This window comes from Trichomycterus rosablanca, chromosome 2 (assembly GCF_030014385.1).
Source record: "Trichomycterus rosablanca isolate fTriRos1 chromosome 2, fTriRos1.hap1, whole genome shotgun sequence".
Classification (NCBI taxonomy): domain Eukaryota; kingdom Metazoa; phylum Chordata; class Actinopteri; order Siluriformes; family Trichomycteridae; genus Trichomycterus; species Trichomycterus rosablanca.
Window position 1 is genome coordinate 56865963 of NC_085989.1, and position 21059 is coordinate 56887021.

A 21059-nucleotide genomic window follows, 5' to 3' on the forward strand; every position below is an offset into this window, starting at 1 on the left:
ATTAGAATGTTTCACATGTCTGGGTTGTGTCTTTTGTCTTTATGTACAACCCCAAATCAGAAAAAGTTGGGACAGTGTGGAAAATACAAAAACACAGAGTTTCTTACTTTGACATTGACTTTTATTTGATGTCAGACAGGATGAACCTGAGATATTTAATCTTTTATCTGCTCAACTTCATTTCATTTATTAATAAACATCCATTCCTGCATTTCAGTTCTGCAACACATTCCAAAAAAAAGTTGGGACGGGGGCAATTTAGGGCGAGTAATGAGGTGAAAAAACTAAATAATGATGTGATGTGAACAGATGCTTGTAATCATGGTTTGGTACAAAGGCTGAGAGTCTCTGATGAGTAAAGATGATCAGAGGATCCAGTTTGTCCACAAATGTGTGAGAAAATGATTAAAATGTTCAAAAATAATAAACCACAAAAAAAGGTTGGAAGGGATTTGCATATTTCTCCCTCTACAGTGCAGAATATCATTAAACTATTCAAGGAATCAATTTAGGAAGCAGTGTCGACTTATCTGGGCTCAGAGGCATCTAGGATGGACCATCACACAGTGGAAACGTGTATTGTGGTCAGATGAATCAGCATTCCAGCTCTTTTTTTGGAAAAAAATGGACGTTGTGTGCTCCGGACCAAAGACGAAAAGGATCCAGACTGTTATCAGCAACAAGTCCAGAAGCCAGAGTCTGTCATGGTATGGGAGTGTGTCAGTACCAGGGTGTGTCATGGTATGGGAGTGTGTCAGTACCAGGGTGTGTCATGGTATGGAGGTGTGTCAGTACCAGGGTGTGTCATGGTATGGGGGTGTGTCAGTACCAGGGTGTATCATGGTATGGAGGTGCGTCAGTACCAGGGTGTGTCATGGTATGGGGGTGTGTTAGTACCAGGGTGTATCATGGTATGAGGTGTGTCAGTACCAGGGTCTGTCATGGTATGGGGGTGTGTCAGTACCAGGGTCTGTCATGGTATGGGGGTGTGTCAGTACCAGGGTCTATCATGGTATGGGGGTGTGTCAGTACCAGGGTCTGTCATGGTATGAGGTGTGTCAGTACCAGGGTGTATCATGCTATGGGGGTGTGTCAGCACCAGGGTCTGTCATGGTATGGGGGTGTGTCAGTACCAGGGTCTGTCATGGAATGGGGGGGTGTCAGCACCAGGGTCTGTCATGGTATGGGGTGTGTCAGTACCAGGGTCTTTCATGGTATGGGGGTGTGTCAGTACCAGGGTCTATCATGGTATGGGGGTGTGTCAGTACCAGGGTCTGTCATGGTATGGGGGTGTGTCAGTACCAGGGTCTGTCATGGTATGGGGGTGTATCAGTACCAGGGTGTGTCATGGTATGGGGGTGTGTCAGCACCAGGGTCTGTCATGGTATGGGGTGTGTCAGTACCAGGGTGTATCATGGTATGGGGTGTGTCAGTACCAGGGTCTTTCATGGTATGGGGGTGTATCAGTACCAGGGTGTATCATGGTATGAGGTGTGTCAGTACCAGGGTCTGTCATGGTATGAGGTGTGTCAGTATCAGGGTCTATCATGGTATGGGGTGTGTCAGTACCAGGGTCTGTCATGGTATGGGGGTGTGTCAGTACCAGAGTGTATCATGGTATGGGGGTGTATCAGTACCAGGGTGTATCATGGTATGGGGTGTGTCAGTACCAGGGTCTTTCATGGTATGGGGGTGTGTCAGTACCAGGGTCTATCATGGTATGGGGGTGTGTCAGTACCAGGGTCTGTCATGGTATGGGGGTGTGTCAGTACCAGGGTGTATCATGGTATGGGGGTGTGTCAGTACCAGGGTGTATCATGGTATGAGGTGTGTCAGTACCAGGGTCTGTCATGGTATGGGGGTGTGTCAGTACCAGGGTCTGTCATGGTATGGGGGTGTGTCAGTGCCAGGGTCTGTCATGGTATGGGGGTGTATCAGTACCAGGGTGTATCATGGTATGGGGGTGTGTCAGTACCAGGGTGTATCATGGTATGGGGGTGTGTCAGTACCAGGGTCTGTCATGGTATGGGGGTGTATCAGTACCAGGGTCTGTCATGTTATGGGGGTGTGTCAGTACCAGGGTCTGTTATGGTATGGGGGTGTGTCAGTACCAGGGTCTGTCATGGTATGGGGGTGTATCAGTACCAGGGTCTGTCATGTTATGGGGGTGTGTCAGTACCAGGGTGTGTCATGGTATGGGGGTGTGTCAGTACCAGGGTCTGTCATGGTATGGGGGTGTGTCAGTACCAGGGTGTGTCATGGTATGGGGGTGTGTCAGTTCCAGGGTCTGTCATGGTATGAGGGTGTGTCAGTACCAGGGTCTGTCATGTTATGGGGGTGTATCATTACCAGGGTCTGTCATGGTATGAGGGTGTGTCAGTACCAGGGTGTAACATGGTATGGGGGTGTGTCAGTACCAGGGTGTATCATGGTATGGGGGTGTGTCAGTACCAGGGTGTATCATGGTATGGGGGTGTTTCAGTACCAGGGTGTATCATGGTATGGGGGTGTTTCAGTACCAGGGTGTATCATGGTATGGGGGTGTGTCAGTACCAGGGTGTATCATGGTATGGGGGTGTTTCAGTACCAGGGTGTATCATGGTATGGGGGTGTGTCAGTACCAGGGTGTATCATGGTATGGGGGTGTGTCAGTACCAGGGTGTATCATGGTACGGGGGTGTGTCAGTACCAGGGTGTATCATGGTATGGGGGTGTGTCAGTACCAGGGTGTATCATGGTATGGGGGTGTGTCAGTGCCCTTGGTAAAGGTCATTTACACTCTGTGGTGCAGCATTAATACAGAAAAGTACGTTGAGATCTTAGAGCATCATGTGCTGCCTTCAAGACGTCGTCTTTTCCAGGGACGTGCAGCATTTTTCAACATGACGATGCAAATCCACCTGCTGCACACATTACAAAGGCGTGGCTGCAGAAGAAGAGGGTACGGGTACAGCCTGCCTGCAGTCCTGACCTGTCCCCAATAGAGAACGAGTGGAGAATTTCGAAACAACAACGTCCCCCAGTAAAGACGTCATCTTAAGACGTGTTTGCAGGACGAACGAGACAAAATAAAAGCTGAAACACTAAATCACTTGGTCTCCTCGGTGCCAAAACCTCTTTGAAATGGTAAAAAAGGATAACAACATTACAGAGTGGTAAATGCTTTACTGTCCCAACTTCTTTTGGAATGTGTTGCAGGTCTGAAATGCAACAATGGATGTTTATTAATAAATGCAATGTAAGAAACATTTTTTAGCATTTTTTATACCATCCAAACTTTTTCTCATGTGAGGTTGTAATCAATTCAGATTATATTGTGTAAAAATTTGTACAGACTGCACTGAGGTGTTAAAGAATCATTTAAAGTGGTTGTTTTATAAAAGTCTTTGTATAACATAATTTAACTGGATTTATATAAGCAGTAGTATTTAGTATTACTATGAGTTTTAACAGATACTACAAATTACAGTAGAATTTTACATTATATTTTCAAAGTCAACAGGAACCTGTAATGTGTTTCTTTTACAGATTCAGTAAAACCTTTGAGAAGAAACAGTCTGATACTCCCCCCCAATTGTAAGTTATGGTGAAAGTTTTTCATATAAAATTTAGTCCAACATGTAATTAGCTGTACATTTTAGTAAATCTTCCTTTACACAGTATGAACTAAATAACAGCATTATACAAGGTGTTTCTCTCACAACCTAGAATAGAATGCTGGAGTTACACCAATGTCTTAATAGATGTATATTAGTAATGTTCATCAAAAATAACTATAAGAAAATGTAAATATACAGCAGTCAGTTTTCTCAGAAATATAATAACACATTACCCTGGTAACTGAACCCAGAAGAAGATGAACCATCACCATCATCAATGCACCTCACCTTTATAATCCAAACCTCTCTCAGAAGGAACTGAGACAGAAAGTGCAAGAGAGCATCAAACTCTCAGATCCTGGACCTCATGTGTTTTTACTGGTGCTCCAGTCCCAAACCTTCACATAGGAGAAAATGACAACATTATAAGACTCAGACTCAGACTCAGACTCAGACTCAGCTTTATTGTCATTCAAAACCATGTACATGATTAGAACGAAATGCAGTTACTCAGGTCTCGGTGTGTGTAAACATAATAAAATATAAAATATAAATAGCAAGAGAAACTATGTTTAGTAAAAATAAAACTTAAGACTTAAAAACTAGAAGAAATAACTAAGATATGAATTTTAAATATTTACATTTACATTCAAGTATTGCACAGGAACTACAGCAGCTTTATGCAGATCTAAAGTGCACGATTCAGTATAGCAGCAGATAAAAGGCAGCACCAGGTCACAGGTGTTTAAGGTAACTGGTGAATAGACAGTACATGAGGGGTGGAGCAATTTAGCAGTCTGACTGCATCCGGAAAGAAGCTGTTTTTCCGTCTTGTTGTTTTTGCTCGGATGCAGCGCAGCCTCCTACCAGAGGGAAGGGGGGTGAAAAGTCCATGTGCAGGGTGGGTGGGGTCACGGAAGATGCAGGCGGCTCTTTCCTTACACCTGGTTGTGTATATGTCCCCGATGGGTGGTAAGCTGCATCCGATGGTCCTCTGTGCAGACTTTACCACTCTCTGCAGCGCCTCCTTTTCTGCCACAGTGCAGCCAGCATACCACACAGTTAGGCAGGTGGTCAGGGTGCTCTCCACCACACAGCTGTAGAAGGACCTGAGGATGTCTGTGTGAAGACCTGCCCTCCTCAGCTTCCTCAGGAAATACAGGCGTTGGTTGGCCTTCTTTATGACAGCCATGGTGTTGGTATGCCAGGTGAGCGTGTCCGTCAGGTGAACCCCAAGGTACTTGACGGAGGGGACCATCTCCACAGCTAATCCATCAATGAGTAGAGGAGGAGGGGATGTACCAGTCCTGCGGAAATCCACAACCATCTCCTTGGTTTTCTGAACATTGAGGATGAGGTTGTTGTCTCTGCACCACCATGTTAGGTCCTCCACCTCCTTCCTGTACGGCGACTCGTCTCCGTGGGTGATGAGTCCGACCACCACTGTATCGTCCGCGAACTTGACCACGAGGTTGTTCTTGTGGTGTGCTCTGCAGTCGTAGGTCATGAGTGTGTACAGTAGTGGGCTGAGAACACAGCCCTGAGGGGAGCCGGTGTTCAGGATGATGGTGGAGGATGTGATGTTGTTTATCCTGACATTTTGAGGCCTGCAGGTCAGGAAATCCAGGACCCAGTTACACAGGGAAGAGGAGGTTCCCAGTGATTCCAGCTTGGACACCAGTTTCTGCGGGATGATGGTATTAAATGCAGAACTGAAGTCCAGAAACAACAGCCTCACGTAGGAGTCCTTGTTTTCCAGGTGGGTGAGGGCCTGGTGGGTCAGGGTAGCGATGGCGTCAGCTGTGGACCGGTTCTGCCTATATGCAAACTGGTGTACGTCCTCCGCTACGTTGATGGTCTGTTTCAGGTGCCTCATTACCAACCTCTCGAAGCACTTCATGGTGACAGGAGTGAGTGCAATAGGTCGGTAATCGTTGAGACACGTCGCTGAAGAGGACTTTGGTACAGGAATGATAGTGGATGTCTTGAGACATACTGGAACTCTGGCCTGGGACAGTGAGATGTTGAATATATCCGTCAGGACCTCAGACAGTTGATATGCACATTCCCTCAGAACTCTACCTGGAATTCCATCAGGGCCGGGGGCCTTTCGGGGGTTGACTTTCAACAGTGTTCTTCTCACCTCTGCTATTGTTACGCTGATGGCTGGGAGATTGTCCAAGGAGGGTGCGAGCCGGGAGGGGGTGGTGGTGTTGGAGACTTCAAAGCGTGCATAAAAGGCTGTCGGGGAGAGCTGGGTCCCAGGGCACTGTCCCCCCCCCCCTGTAGTCTGTGATGCACCTAATGCCCTTCCACATGCTCTGTGGGTCGTTTGATGTGAAATATCCCTGAATCTTAAGAGCATATGTGGCTTTTGCCCTCTTTATTACAGCAGACAGGTTTTGTCTGGCTGTTTTAAATGCAGTTTCATCATCGTCTCTGAATGCAGCATCACGGGTTCTCAGCAGGGAACGCACCTCGCCACCTTGATCCATGGTTTCTGGTTCTGCCTGATGGTTATAGTCTTTGAGGTGGTCACATTTTCCATGCACGTCCTAATATAGTCCATATCAGATGTTGTGTATTCCTCCAAATCAACATTGCTCTCTGGTGTTGCAGCTTCCCTGAATATCTGCCAGTCTGTGGTCTCAAAGCAATCCTGTAGCCTGGACACAGCACCTTCAGGCCACACACAGATGGTTTTTGTGTCTGGGTTTTTGCTCCTTGACACTGGGCAGTATGCAGGAGCGAGCAGGAGAGAGATGTGATCCGAGGCTCAGAGGTGGGGGAGTGGCGCTGCTCTGTACGCTCCTCGTCTGTTTGTAAACACTTTGTCTAAAGTGTTTTTGCCCCGAGTCGCAAAGTTAACGTGCTGAAGAAAAGTGGGTAAAATGTCCTGTAGATTCACGTGGTTGAAGTCCCCTGCCACTACATATAACGCTTCTGTTTGTTTTGTAGCGAGCCAATGCTGCCTTGTAGCTCCTTCAGCGCTACATTAGCGGTAGCTTGCGGGGGAACATAAACTGCAGCTATGAACACTGCTGTAAATTCCCGAGGCAGATAGTGTGGACGGCATTTTAGTATCAGATATTCCACCACATCAGAGCAATGTTTGCCTACTACAGAACAGTTCATGCACCAATCTTTGTTGATATAGATGCAGAGTCCTCCTCCTCTGGTTTTACCGTAGAGCTGCCGGTCTCTGTCAGAGCGGAAAAGTAGCCATCCGGCAAGCTCAAAGACGTAGTCCGGCATGTTGTTATTAAGCCACGTCTCTGTTAGAACAAGGACACTGCAGCTTTGCATCTCCCGATGGCACAGTCTGTGTTGCAGCAAGTCCATTTTATTATCCAAAGCCCGGACATTGGATAAAAAGAGCGATGGAATAGCGGGTCTATTAGCATTAGCTCTTAGCTTGGATAGCAGAACGGCTCTTTTACCCCTCTTCTGCTTTCTTGTGCACTGCTTCCTTTTGGCCCTGAGCCATCTTCGTCTGCCGCTGCATGCCGTTCATAGAATCCGCATCCTACCGAGCGCTGCTTTTAGTTCCAAAGGTATTTCAACATGGACACTGTTGTTTAGTTCCATTAATGCTGTTGAGCTATACTTTATTGCTGTTCTATTTGAAGTAGTCATACTAGTTTTTTTACACTAACACCGAGAGCTAGAGAAGCCGCTGCACTGCTGCGCGCCGCCACACTCGCGCAAAGGCAATGAAAACAAATACTAGAAAACAGCTGTAAAACTCCAGTAGTTGTTTACATGTTGTTTGGCTGTCATATGCCCATTACTCAACTGGTGCTTTCTGTTCTGCCACACTGCTAAAATCATTCTGGCCTGATTTACTGTGTGCAAGCTGAGATGACACTGAGCACAGCACAGAGTTTGAACACTTTGTGAATAAGAGATTTCAGTTTGTGGTTTTTAACGTATTTTGAAAACCTCAAATATGTTTTATTATACAATCATATTATTAAATCATGTTAAATCAGGACTGATTTCTTTTTCAACTATTATTCTTGTGTTTTTCATTTTTAATAGCATTTTACAAGTTTTGCTTTTATCCGGTTCCTTAAATGATGTAGAGCAAAATGCACAAATGAAGTTTAGTTGAATTTTTATTTTAAGGTTTTATAGTCATTTATTTTTAACTTTTATGTTAAAGTGGTTAATTGATGAGCACTGTCTACACAATCCTTAGTTATTAAAACAAAGAAAATGTCCTCATGTGCCAAACCCAAGATATACAGTTTAAATAAATACAAACAGCTGAGAGAAGCACTAAGTATGAATAAACGTTCTACTCTTTATTTATCTGACGTGTCTTTAACATCATCTGCTGTTTTCATAGTTTAATGCTCTTATTACTTTTCTCATATGTGCAAAAACATCACATAAAACAGTAAACAAAACTTTAAACGTCTGGCATTCATTTACTTAAAACATAAATTGAGCAAATATGGCAAATTAGTAGCACCCCTTGATGTCCTTTTCAAGCCCAACATGCACCTGTCCAACTTTTTATAATTATTAGCAATATTACTGCTATTTGATGGTGCAGCCCCTCACTACACTCAAAACAGTCATAAATCTGTGGCTTGATGATCTAGGACAGTGTTTCTCAACCTTTTTTCAGTCACGGCACCCTTCAAAAGTTCACCCCAGTCTAAAATGTATTAAAAAACTTACACTCTGCATCCCTCGTATCTCTAACACACAAAAACACTACAGGGAAGAGACGTAATGTGGTTGCATTACATTAAGCTTCAGAAAAATCCTCTCTTGTGCAGAGATGTACCTGTGTTTGTTTCTGTTTTAAAACATATGCACCATGAACCAATCAGATTTAACATCATTAAACAAGTTTATAGTTTATTTCTCAATTATTTGTCATTATACCACTAGCACTGCTCATTGTCTGCATGGTTTTTCTGTAGCTCGGTTACAGCTCTCAAACTTAAACTCAAAAGAAGTTTTATTGGCATGATAAATAAGGACATTCGTATTGCCAAAGCTGAGTTACAGAGAAATAATAAAAATAACAATAAAAAAGAACAAATATATACAAAACAGTTACTTGTGCAAAAATATAAAATAGAATAAAATATATTAATAAAAACAGTGCAAAATAATAACAACAAAAATGATAATATTTACATTAATGAGGTAATGAGCTCTCTCTCCAGGTGAGGGACAGTGGGTGACCATGTCCCATACACACACACACACACACACAAACTGATTATTATTACTACCTCATTAATGTAAATATTATCATTGTTATTGTTATTATTTTGCACTGTATTAATATTTTATTCTATATTATATTTTTGCACATGTAACTGTTCTGTATATATTTGTTCTTTCTTATTGTTATTTGTAATATTTCTCTGTAACTGAGCTTTGGCAATACGAATGTCCTTATTTGTCATGCCAATAAAGCTTCTTTTGAGTTTGAGTGTGTCGGTGTGTGTGTCGCTTGCTCTCTCCACGATACTGAAAGTGATTTGAATTTCGACAATAAACAGCTCTTATTATAAATGATTAATTCCCTCTAGTGATGGAAGCAGAATGGTTTAATTACAGCCGATAAGAAATATAAATATATATTATAATAGCTCCCAGAGGCGTGACTCGGTTCCTTTTGTTCATTTTAAAGAACCGTTTAATAGAATCGGATCGTTCGCAAACGACTCATCACTATAGGCAATGCACGCAACCTGTGTTGACATTGTAGCATGGGGAAAGGGGCGTGTGAGACAAGTTTTGATGTTTGAGGCGGCTAATGATCTACATTTTCATGATAAGTTGACTTTTTTGTATTTTAAATTTATTTCATAATATTTATTAATTCAATTCAATTTATTTCAATAACGTCAGAATATTTTTGACGGCACCCCTGACGAAGCCAGACGGCACCCCAGGGTGCCGCGGCACCCCGGTTGAGAATGGCTGATCTAGGAAGTCCCAAAATACACCAAAAAACCATGAAATAAAGTTTTAATTAGTGTTCCCAGGACCACATCATTTCTTTTGTTTCTCCAAAAATGTTTCCTATTGCAGTTGCTCTGCTGCTGGCCTGGAAGAGCCTTAGACTTGTACAAGCCTTCTTGCTGTCACCAGGGTTTTTTTTCACTGGCCAGCAGCAGATTCCTACACAAAGCAGTATCTAGTAGGTCATTGTATAACTAATGTGAATTGCGCAGTGGCAGTGTGGAGAAATTCAATCTTCCCTCTCTCAGACAGCCATTTTTGTTTGTTGGACCCACAACCAGGTCATTAGAACTGTTGAGATTTAAACTTAAAATCGTGAGCTCTGCACATCTAAGCTAGTTTATTAGACTGCTTCTCCACCTGAAATCTTAAAAATTAAAATGATCTTACTGTTTTGACCAATGCTAATACCAGAGTAATAGAAAATATGTCTCTTGTCCTGTATTTTTTTGGATTTGTAGCAAAGACAAGTGAAAAGAAATGTTTAAGAGAGATGTTTTAAACAAAGAACATCAGAGGTACATGGTAATGATATAAAAATATTGAATTATTTTTGCAAAGTTAAAATCCAAAATTGAATTCATTTAATTTTAATTTAATACATTTTATTTTCAGGTGCTGAGGGTGAATCACCTGATCCTGGGAGTCTGAGAATTGTTCTTATTGGAAAAACAGGAACTGGAAAAAGTGCAACAGGAAACACCATCCTTAAACGTAAAGAATTTCAGTGTAAACTCAGCATGTCCTTTGTGACAAATATTTGCCAGAAAGGATTTGGAGAAGTTGAGGGCAAAACCATTGCTGTTGTTGATACTCCAGGACTGTTAGACACCACATTGTCAAATAAAGAAGCAATTGAAGAAATAGTGAAATGTATCTCACTCTCTGCTCCTGGACCTCACGCCTTTATCATTGTGTTAAGAGTAGGAAGAATCACACAGGAAGAGCTGGAGACCCTGAGTCTGATCAAGAAAATGTTTGGTACTGAGGCAGCAAAGTTCACCATAGTGCTGTTTACACATGGAGATGATCTGGAAGATCAGACTTTGGAAGAATATATCAAAAACAGTGATAATAAAAGCATAGATAAACTAATCAGGGACTGTGGTGGAAGAGTTCACGTGTTTAATAATAAAGAAAAGAACGATCGTACACAAGTCTGTGATCTTATCAGAATGATAGAAAAAATGATAAAATCTGACAGAAACAATTACTTTACAAATGAGATGTTTGAGGTGGCAGAAAATTCCATCCAGCAGAAACAACAAGAAATACTGAAAGAGAAGGAGGAACAGATGCAGGCTGAAAAAGAAGCTCTGAAATACAAATATGAAGAAGAGCTGGAGAAGATAAGGAATAGTATGGAGAAAGAGAAAGAAAAGCTGGAACAGGAGAGATGTGAAAGAGAAAAAGTGTTTAAGGAAAGGGAAGAAGCTCTGAGACGAGAGAAAGAGAAAAGAGAAGAAAAAGTACGAGAGAAACGGAGGCTGGAGGACCTGAGAAGATCAGAAGAGGATGAACGACAAAAGACAGAGAATGATCGCATGTTGGAGGAGATGAGGAAGGAAATGGAAAATCAAAATACTAAATTTCTCAAGCAGCTAGCTGAAAAAGACGAGGAGGACCAGAGGAGAGCAGAAAGAGAAAAAATCGAGAGGGAACGTTTTGAACATGAACAAAAAGAAGCAATGGAGAAACTAAAAATCAGACAACAAGAAGAGATTAAAAAGAGAGACGAGGAAGAACAAAAGAGAAGAAAAGAACAAGAAGAAGAACAAGAAAACTGGAAGAGGAAAATGAAGGAGGTAGAAAATGATAAAAAGGAGATAAAAGAGGATATTGAGAGAAAATGGAGAGAACGAGAAATGGAATGGAAGGAGAAGATGAGAGCAAGAGAAGAAGAACACAAGAGAACAAAAGAGAAACATGATAAAGAAGTAAAAGAACAGGAAGAAAAACAAGAACAAATGAGAAGAAACTTTGAGAAGGAAAGAGAAGATGAAAGACATAAAAGAGAAGAGGAAAGAGAAGAATTAAAAGAAACAGAAAAAAGAGAAAGAGAGCAGAGAGAGCGAGAGTATGAGGAATACAAACTAAAAATGAAGAAAGAGTATGAAGAACGAGAAAGAATTAGAAAAGACGAGTGGAAGAGAAGAACCAGTGAGGACAATGAGAGAAGAGAAGAAGACAAGCAGAGGATAAAGAGACTAAAAGAGGAAATTGAGAGAGAAAGACAGGGAGAGATCAAGAGAAGAGAGAAAGAAGACAGAGACAGAAGAGAGAAAGAAGAACGAGAGCGTGAGGAAATGAAAAAGAACTATGAGCAGAAAGAGCTGGACATGAAGAGCAAATATGAAGATGAGGCTAGAAGACAAGCTCAGTTGGAAAAACACACAGAGGAACTGATTACCAAGTACCAGAAGGATTATGAACTTCTCGATGAGCTGTACTGCAGTACACAGCAGAAATATGATGAGCTCAAAAAGAGCAAAGAGGAAACAGAGCGTGAATTCCGTAGGACGAGAAATGAGCCTAAAGAAAACACATGTACTATCCTCTAAAAAACAATTGAATCACCTAAATTTTGATTTCTCAGATGAAATCATATGAGCTTATCTTCTTCTTCTTCTTCTTTCGGCTTTTCCCTTTTCAGGGGTCGCCACAGCGAGTCATCCTCCTCCATCTCACTCTGTCCATTGCGTCCTCTGTCCTCACCCCAACTACTTCCATGTCCTCTCTAACTGCATCCATATATCTCCTCTTTGGTCTTCCTCTTTGTCTTTTTCCTGGCAGCTGCATATCTAACATCCTTCTACCAATATACCCACTGTCCCTCCTCTGGACATGTCCAAACCATCTCAGTCTGGCCTCTCTAACTTTATCTCCTAGTTGTTTAACCTGTGCTGTACCTCTGATTTTCTCATTCCTAACCTTATCCATCCTTGTCACTCCCAAGGAGAACCTCAACATCTTCATTTCTGCCACTTCCAGTTCTTTCTCCTGTCTTTTTGTCAATGCCACTGTCTCCAAACCATACAACATAGCTGGTCTCACCACTATCTTGTAAACTTTTCCTTTGACCTTTGCTGTCACCCTTTTGTCACAAATCACTCCTGAAACTTTTCTCCATCCACTCCATCCTGCCTGAACTCTCTTCTTGACCTCTTTACCACACTCCCCATTTTCCTGGACAGTCGACCCTAAGTACTTCACCTTTGTGACTTCTGCTCCTTGTAGCCTCACTGTTCCACCTGTCTCTCTCCCATTCACACACATGTACTCTGTCTTGCTACGGCTGACTTTCATTCCTCTTCTTTCAAGTGCATATCTCCACCTCTCCAAGTTATCTTCCACCTGTTCCCTGTTCTCACCACAGATCACAATATCATCTGCAAACATCATAGTCCATGGGGATTCCTGCCTGACCTCATCTGTTAGTCGGTCCATCACCAAAGCAAACAAGAAGGGGCTCAGAGCCGATCCTTGATGTAGTCCCACCTCCACCTTGAAGCTATCTGTCACTCCTACAGCACATCTCACCACTGTCCTGCTGTCCTCATACATGTCCTGTACCAGTCTGACATACTTCTCTACTACTCCAGATTTCCTCATACAACACCACAGCTCCTCCCTTGGCACTCTGTCATACGCTTTTTCTAAATCGACAAAGACACAATGAAGTTCTTTCTGACCCTCTCTGTACTTCTCCATCAGCATCCTCAAAGCAAAGATGGCATCTGTGGTACTCTTTCTTGGCATGAAACCATACTGCTGCTCACAAATAGTTACATCTTGTCTAAGTCTAGCTTCCACAACTCTCTCCCAGATCTTCATTGTGTGGCTCATCAACTTAATTCCCCTGTAGTTGTTACAACTCTGTACATCACCCTTGTTCTTAAAAATGGGCACCAGCACACTTCTCCTCCATTCCTCTGGCATTTTCTCACTCTCAACAATGCCATTGAATAATTGAGTCAAAAACCTCACTGCCATCTCACCTAGACATTTCCATACTTCCACTGGTATGTTATCAGGTCCAACTGCCTTCCCTTTCTTCATCCTCTTCAAAGCTTTCCGAACTTCATTCTCATTGATCTTTCCTACTTCCTGATCCACCGTTCCTATGACCTCTACTCTTCTTTCCCTTTCATTCTCTTCATTCATTAGCTCCTCAAAGTACTCCTTCCATCTTCCCATCACACTCTCCTCACTTGTTAGAACATTACCATTCCTATCTTTGACAAGTCTAACCTGCTGCACATCCTTTCCAGCCTGATTCCTCTGTCTGGCCAATCTATACAAGTCCTTCTCTCCTTCCTTAGTGTCCAACCTCTCATACAACTCCTCATATGCCTTCTGCTTTGCCTTTGCTACCTCTCTTTTTGCCTTATGTTTCATCTCCTTATATTCCTGTCTACTTTCGTCAGTCCTGTCAATGTCCCATTTCTTCTTGGCTAACCTCTTCCTTTGAATCACTTCCTGCACTTCACTATTCCACCACCAGGTTTCCTTATCCTCTTTTCTCTGTCCAGCTGCCACACCAAGTACCTTCCTACCCGTCTCTCTAATCACTGTTGCTGTAGTAGCCCAGTCATCTGGAAGCTCTTTCTTACCACCCAGAGCCTTTAACAGCTCCTCTCTGAACTCTTCACCACATTCCTCCTTCCTCAGCTTCCACCATTTGGTCTTCTTCTCTGATTTGACACTTTTTCTCTTCTTCACCACAACAGTCATTCTACACACCACCATCCGATGCTGTCTGGCCACGCTCTCCCCTGCCACAACCTTACAGTCCGCAATCTCTGTCAGGTTTCCTCTTCTACACAGAACGTAGTCTACTTGTGAACTCCTTCCTCCACTCTTATAGGTCACCCTATGTTCCTCCCGTTTTTGGAAATAAGTGTTGACTACAGCCATTTCCATCCTCTTGGCAAAATCCACCACCATCTGTCCTTCCTGGTTCCTTTCCTTGACACCAAACCTACCCATCACTTCCTCATCTCCTCTGTTTCCTTCACCAACATGTTCATTTAGGTCTGCTCCTATCACCACTCTCTCCTCCCTGGGAATACTCTCTATCACTTCATCTAGATCCTTCCAGAACTTCTCTTTTTCCTCTTTCGCACAACCAACCTGCGGAGCATAACCACTGACCACATTCAACATCAGACCTTCTACCTCTGCCTTCAGACACATCACCCTATCTGACACTCTTTTCACCTCTACTACGTTCTTTGCTAACTCCTCTTTCAAGACCACCCCTACTCCATTTCTCTTTCTATCCACACCATGGTAAAACAGTTTAAACCCTGCTCCAATGCTGTAAGCCTTGCTGCCCTTCCACTTGGTCTCTTGAACACATAAAACATCTACCTTCCTTCTCTGCATCATGTCAGCCAGCTCTCTACCTTTGCCTGTCATTGTCCCCACATTTAGAGTTGCCACCCTCAGTCCTACACTCTTGACTTTCCTCCTCTCTTTCTGTCTCCTGACACGTTTCCCTCCTCGTGGTCTTCGACTAACAGTAGCACAATTTCCACCGGCACCCTGTTTGTCAACAGCACCAGTGGCGGTCGTTGTTAACCCGGGCCTCGACCGATCCGGTATGGTATCTCTTAGATGAACTCGCATGATAGTTTTGGCAAGTGTTTTACGTCGGATGCCCTTCCTGACACAACCCTCACCATTTACCCGGGCTTGGGACCGGCACAAAAGATACACTGGCATGTGTTCCCTAGTGGCTGGTTTAAATCATATGAGCTTATAAAACATTAATTACTACATGCTGAATTTTGCTTCACAGGACCTTTTGTGTCGATTCTTAAAATAGTGCCATTATGACTTTGATATGCAGCCTCCACCAGTCCAGAAGAGTACTGCACTGTGACCCAGAATAAAGGAAAGTAGATTAGAAGCACTAATGGAACAGTGGTTCTCTACACGCACATTTTGTGGTCACTTGGTTGGATAAGAACAGCCAGAGAATTAGTATTACACAGAGGCAGACTAATGGCTACCAAGGTTTGCCATTTGAAGGACGGGCAAAACAGAAAGAATTTAGTCTGGAAAGCAGTATTGATTGTCCTTCATTGTTAAACTCATAGAACTAGAGCAGTGGGGGTTGAGTTTATGTCGTGGAGGGGCCCCAGTGCACCTGCCCCCCAAGTAGTTACGCCCCTGTGATCAATACAGTGCTAAAATGGAACAACTATTTTTGTTCTTATTGTACTTTAGTTGTACAAAAATAAAACAAAAGCTCAACTTTAATTCTATTTAGTGTACTAAACTAAACTTAAGTATACTACTGCATGTGTATTTAACTCTATGTTTTACCCACTCTTAAAGTATAATTAAAGCACATTTTATCACTATTCCAAGTTCACCTGGAGTACATTAAAATATATTAAAAATAGACTTCAAATATATTTACTTTAGAGTCAAAGTACACTTCCACTTCCTGTCTTTCTAGACCCGATTCTATGTAGGTCATTTATGAGGCACGCACTGATCTCTGTTCTTTGAATTGTAACCATCAACCATCAGGAGTCGTAATTTTTTATGTTTTTAGGTGGTTTTGAGACGTTTAGCAGATGCAAGGTTCCAACACATGACTTTAACATGTGAGTTCTTATGTGTTAACGTGTTTTGCTGCTGGGCCACCGGAGTGGTTATAATCATACGTGGAGTAATAACTACCTTATGGATTCCTTTCCTTATGACTAGACACATACAAATTTATACCAGCTTGTTGTGGAAGTGAATGTGTTTAAAATCTGCTCAGTTTGAGTCAGTTTGATCTGTAACACTGATGGTAAGTTAAACAAACTGTTTAGCTTCATTATGAGCTCTAGTCGCTGTAAAATACACTTGAAATGTATAATTTAACTCGTTTATTCAAGCACAATGAACGAATATTTATGTAGTAAATTCTTTGCAAGTATAATTACAGCATCATGTGAAATCCATTAATTACATGTAAAGTAAAAATACAGACTATAGTATTAAAAAGTACCTGAATATGTTCTTTAATATGATTCATTTATTTTCCCTATTAGAATGAAAGAATAAGTAACTTTATGTTTAAAAAAAACATGTTGTTTAACATTCTTTGCAGAAATATACCAAACATCTATTATTAAAACAAGTATTTGAGAAGTATATTACATTTAATGAAACTTAATTTTAACTAAATGTTTACTTAATGGTAATGTATTTATTAAAAGTATAATAAAGCAATAAGCCACGAGAGGCCGTGCGTTACTGTGATTTTTATCACGGGGAATAACGTTTTTGGCACGACGCGAAGCGGAGTGCCTAAAACTTCTTTCCCCGTGCTAAAATCATAACAGTAACGCACGGCCTCGAGTGGCTTATTGCTTTTATAAAACGGCGGTCAACATAAAATATAATAAATACAACAATGTTTAATCATAAATGTATTTATTGTGTATAAACTTACAATAAAGCATTCTTCCGCGACGCAAGGTAGTTCCTTAAAAGTGTTGCTAGGCAACATGAGGGCGAAAATTTTTTTGATTATAGAGCTTATAAATAAATACGTTGATAAATATTTTGCTATGCTGTACAAACAATCGGGTCTAGGAAGACAGGAAGTGGAAGTATATTTTACTTTAAAGTAAATATATTTGAAGTGTAATTTTAAATATTTTAATGTACTCCAAGTGCACTTGGAATACTGATTAAATGCTTTATGTTCACTTCAAGTACACTTTTTGTTCACTAGGGTTATGAATAGAGCTGCTTTATACCCAGTCTTGCATGAATAATAAAGTATGTATAATCACATTTTTCATACATGTTCATGGCTGTTTTCCTGTTATGATATGAAAACTAGTTGTTTCACAATAACAGATCATTTAAATACCTGTACTTTATTTGCACTTGTAAGTAAACCCTGGTTAAAAACTTGACTAAAAACTAGACTTAAGTAAACTAATCTTCAATATGCTAAAGGGCACTAAAGTGTATTATTGTCACACTAATGATCAATACACTTAAAAAGTTCTAAAATGGAACAACTATTTTTTACTTAATATACTTTAGTTGTACAAAGAAATATAAAAGTAGTTTGGAGACTTGTAGCAGACGCGAGGTTCGAACCCGTGAGTTCTTATGTGTTAAAGTGTTTTACTGCTGCACCACCGGAGCGCTATAAACACAGGTGTAGTAATAGCTACCTTATGGATTCCTTATGACTAGCCATGTAAAGATGTTTATTGTTGAAGTGAATGTTTTTACATGTTTTAAAATCTGCTCAGTTTGATCTGTAATCTGATCTGTTCTTGTCACTTTAAAATACACTTAAAATGTATAATTTAACTCTATAGTTTATTTTCCATATTAGAATTAAAAAATGTTTAAATATTTTTAAAATTATTATATTTTAAAATAACAAAAATAGTAAAAACGTTTTACTATTGTACCAATAAGTAACTTCATGTTAAAAAATACAAATTGTTTAACATTCTTTGTTATTCTATGTCTATTATGAAATCTAATAAAACTAAATTTTAACTAAAAGTTTACTTCATGGTAATGTATTTATTATACATATAATTATAAGTATACCTATATAAGGTTGGTATTATTACATATGTCATTACAGTGCTCATAAATAAATTTATTGATAAATGTATTGCTAGACATCAGGTCTAGAAAGACAGAAAGAAATATTTTTACTCTAAAATAAATACATTTAAAGTCTTTTTATAATATATATTTTAATGTACTTTTAAAATAATGTAATTTTAATGTTTTGTAAGTGCACTTGGAATACTGATTGTGCAGTTGTGTACTTAAGTTAAATTAACTACTTAAAATAGTTCCAGTTTAGTACACTTAATATAATTAAAAAAGTTGATCTTTTGTATTATTTTTGTACAATTACAGTATAATTAGCACTCTATAAGTGTATTGATCATTACATTTACATTTTTGACGTTTAGCAGACACTTTTATCCAAAGCGATTACAGTTACAGTATACCGTCTGAGCAACTGAGGGTTAAGGGCCTTGCTCAAGGGCCCAACAGCAGGAACCTGGCAGTGATGGGGCTTGAACCAACGACCTTTTGTTTACTAGTCAAGTACCTTAACCACTAGGCTATGACTCATTAGTGTGGCAATAATACACTTTAGTGCACTGTAGCATATTGAAGATTAGTTTAATTCAGTATACTTATATTCACTATGGAAGTAACTTTATGAAAAAATACACTTAAGTAAACCTTTGTATAATGTATTAAAAGTGCTTTAAGTGAATTACTACAGCAGTTGTTTAACATACTTTGCAAAAATATCTTCTTCTTCTTCTTTTGGCTTTTTCCCTTTTTCAGGGGTCGCCACAGCGAGTCATCCTCATGATCGCTCATTGATTTGGCACAGTTTTTACATCGGATGCCCTTCCTGACACAACCCTCCCTAATTTATCCGGGCTTGGGACCGGCACTACAATGCACTAGTGCATCTAGCGGCTAGGTATCTATAGGACAATTCAGTGTTTCCAATTAACCTGGTGGCATGTTTTTGGACTGTGGGAGGAAACCGGAGGCGACAGTGCTACCCACTAAGCTACCCACTAAGCTACCCACTAAGCCACCGTGCCGCCCACTACTTTGCAAAAATATACTAAACGTATTTGAAATCAAGTATATGAGAAGTATATTCATGTAAATGACACTTAAATTTACCTACAAGTATACCTCAGGTTATGTATTTATTAAAAGTGTACTTTTTGATAACTTTTGAAAAGTATGATAAAAGTTAACTTGCTCAAAGTACTTATTTCAAACATGTTAAAAATGTATTAGACATGATAGTTTATTTATAGTATACTTAGACTAATCTTAGTAAATTTTAATCACTTTTAAGTACACATTTTTTCACTAGGGTAATGATTCCTCAGAAGGCCCTGCTTGAAAAAACAGCATCTTTTTGCAAATTAAGGCTGGTGAGTGCCTTGCATAAGAGGCACATTCTTTTAGACATTTGTAGGGTGGGAACAAGAAATTACTACATGCTGAATTTTGCTTCACAAGACCTTGTGTGTCGACTTTAAATGATTCTTAAAATAGTGCCGTTACGATTTTGGTCTGCAGCCTCCACCAGCCCAGAAGAGTACTGCACTGTGACCCAGAAGGAAAGTAGGTCAAAAGTACTAATATAGCAGTGGTTCTCTACACCCATATCTTATCACTTAGTTGAATAAGAACAGCCAGAGAATTATTATTACATAGAAGTAGGCTAAAGGCTAAAACTGATTAATTATTTTTTGTATTAAAATATTTGCTGCATTAAACAATCTTAAATCTTAAAGATTTATTTGCCGACTGTATATGATGTTTATGGTAATAGTCACTGTAAATTGCTGGTATATCAATAAAAAAATATATAAACAGAAGTATGTGTGTTTTGTAAGTTATTTTATAAAGAATTATCTATGCATTTATGTCTACTTTTACTTCACCATGAAAAATAAATGTAATCTATACATCACAGTGTTCAAGTAAAGTGAATTTATTTGTATAGTGCTTTTTACAATAGACCCCGTCTCAATGCAACTTTATAGATTCCATTTATAGATTAAACTCCTGTTGAGCAAAGCCAAGGGTGACAGTGACAAGGAGAAACTCCCTACATATTCCTGAGAGGAACCAGACTCACCAGGGACCTCCATCCTCTTAGTGTAGCCTAGAGCATCATTCATGTTAAATAGAATTAGATTAAATAGTAGTTGTACATACAAATAAATAAAATGATTTCTAACAAAAGTTACAGCAAGTGAGAAGCATAAAGAATTAAATTAGAGTTTGTAATAGTTTATAGTAAAATAAAGTCTGTTGGTGAGTTCTGGAACATGTCCTATGAATAAGAAAGTGAGATCAGATCTCACAGTAGAATGATGAGCAGTTACAGCAAACTCACAAAATAAACTCCAATTTTATTCCACTCAAATCCTCTTCTACACCAACATAAATACTAAATAAATAAAATACTGCTAACAGAGGACGAGCTGAATGGATGATGTTTGGTGTAATTCTATAAGAGGACAGTAGATAGCGCTGTTGTATTATGAAAGTTCCATCTTGATTAAAGTTGAGTTCAGATAAACTCACTTTTGATTTGGACTGGAACGAAATGGCGTCGAATAACGGTAAGATCCAAATGACCTTCATTAATAATGAAATGTGTTCATCCGCGTTCTATCTGTTAAATGTGTTTATTTATAAGATAGAACTAAACTGTGTGTAAATGTGTAACGAGTCTCTAAACCTGAAATAGAAACAGGATCATATAACACAGGGTTTTACACTGCTACTGTCATTTTACACCATTTCTCCATGTAAACAACACATGAGTCAGTGAAACTGTAAAATCATTATATTTATTTTATTTCTTACACTCTAAAAATGCTGGGTTATTTGGTTATTTAGCAACCCGGCTCTGGG

At 40.2% G+C, this 21059-nt stretch overlaps 2 protein-coding genes across 2 annotated transcripts in view; both read left to right on the forward strand.

The window, feature by feature from the left end:
* Positions 1–9337: 9337 nt before the first annotated feature.
* LOC134302680 (trichohyalin-like) lies at positions 9338–12154 on the forward strand. The gene is made up of 2 exons (XM_062987859.1): positions 9338–9353; positions 10209–12154. The coding sequence occupies exons 1-2, from the start codon at positions 9338–9340 to the stop codon at positions 12152–12154; spliced, it is 1962 nt and encodes a 653-aa protein (XP_062843929.1).
* Positions 12155–20748: 8594 nt separating this feature from the next.
* The window catches only part of LOC134302696 (GTPase IMAP family member 8-like), a 12949-nt gene continuing 12638 nt past the window's right edge, over positions 20749–21059 (forward strand). The window contains exon 1 of the mRNA XM_062987877.1: positions 20749–20764. Within this exon, the coding sequence (XP_062843947.1) occupies positions 20749–20764 (16 nt within the window). The remainder of the gene's footprint in view (positions 20765–21059) is intronic.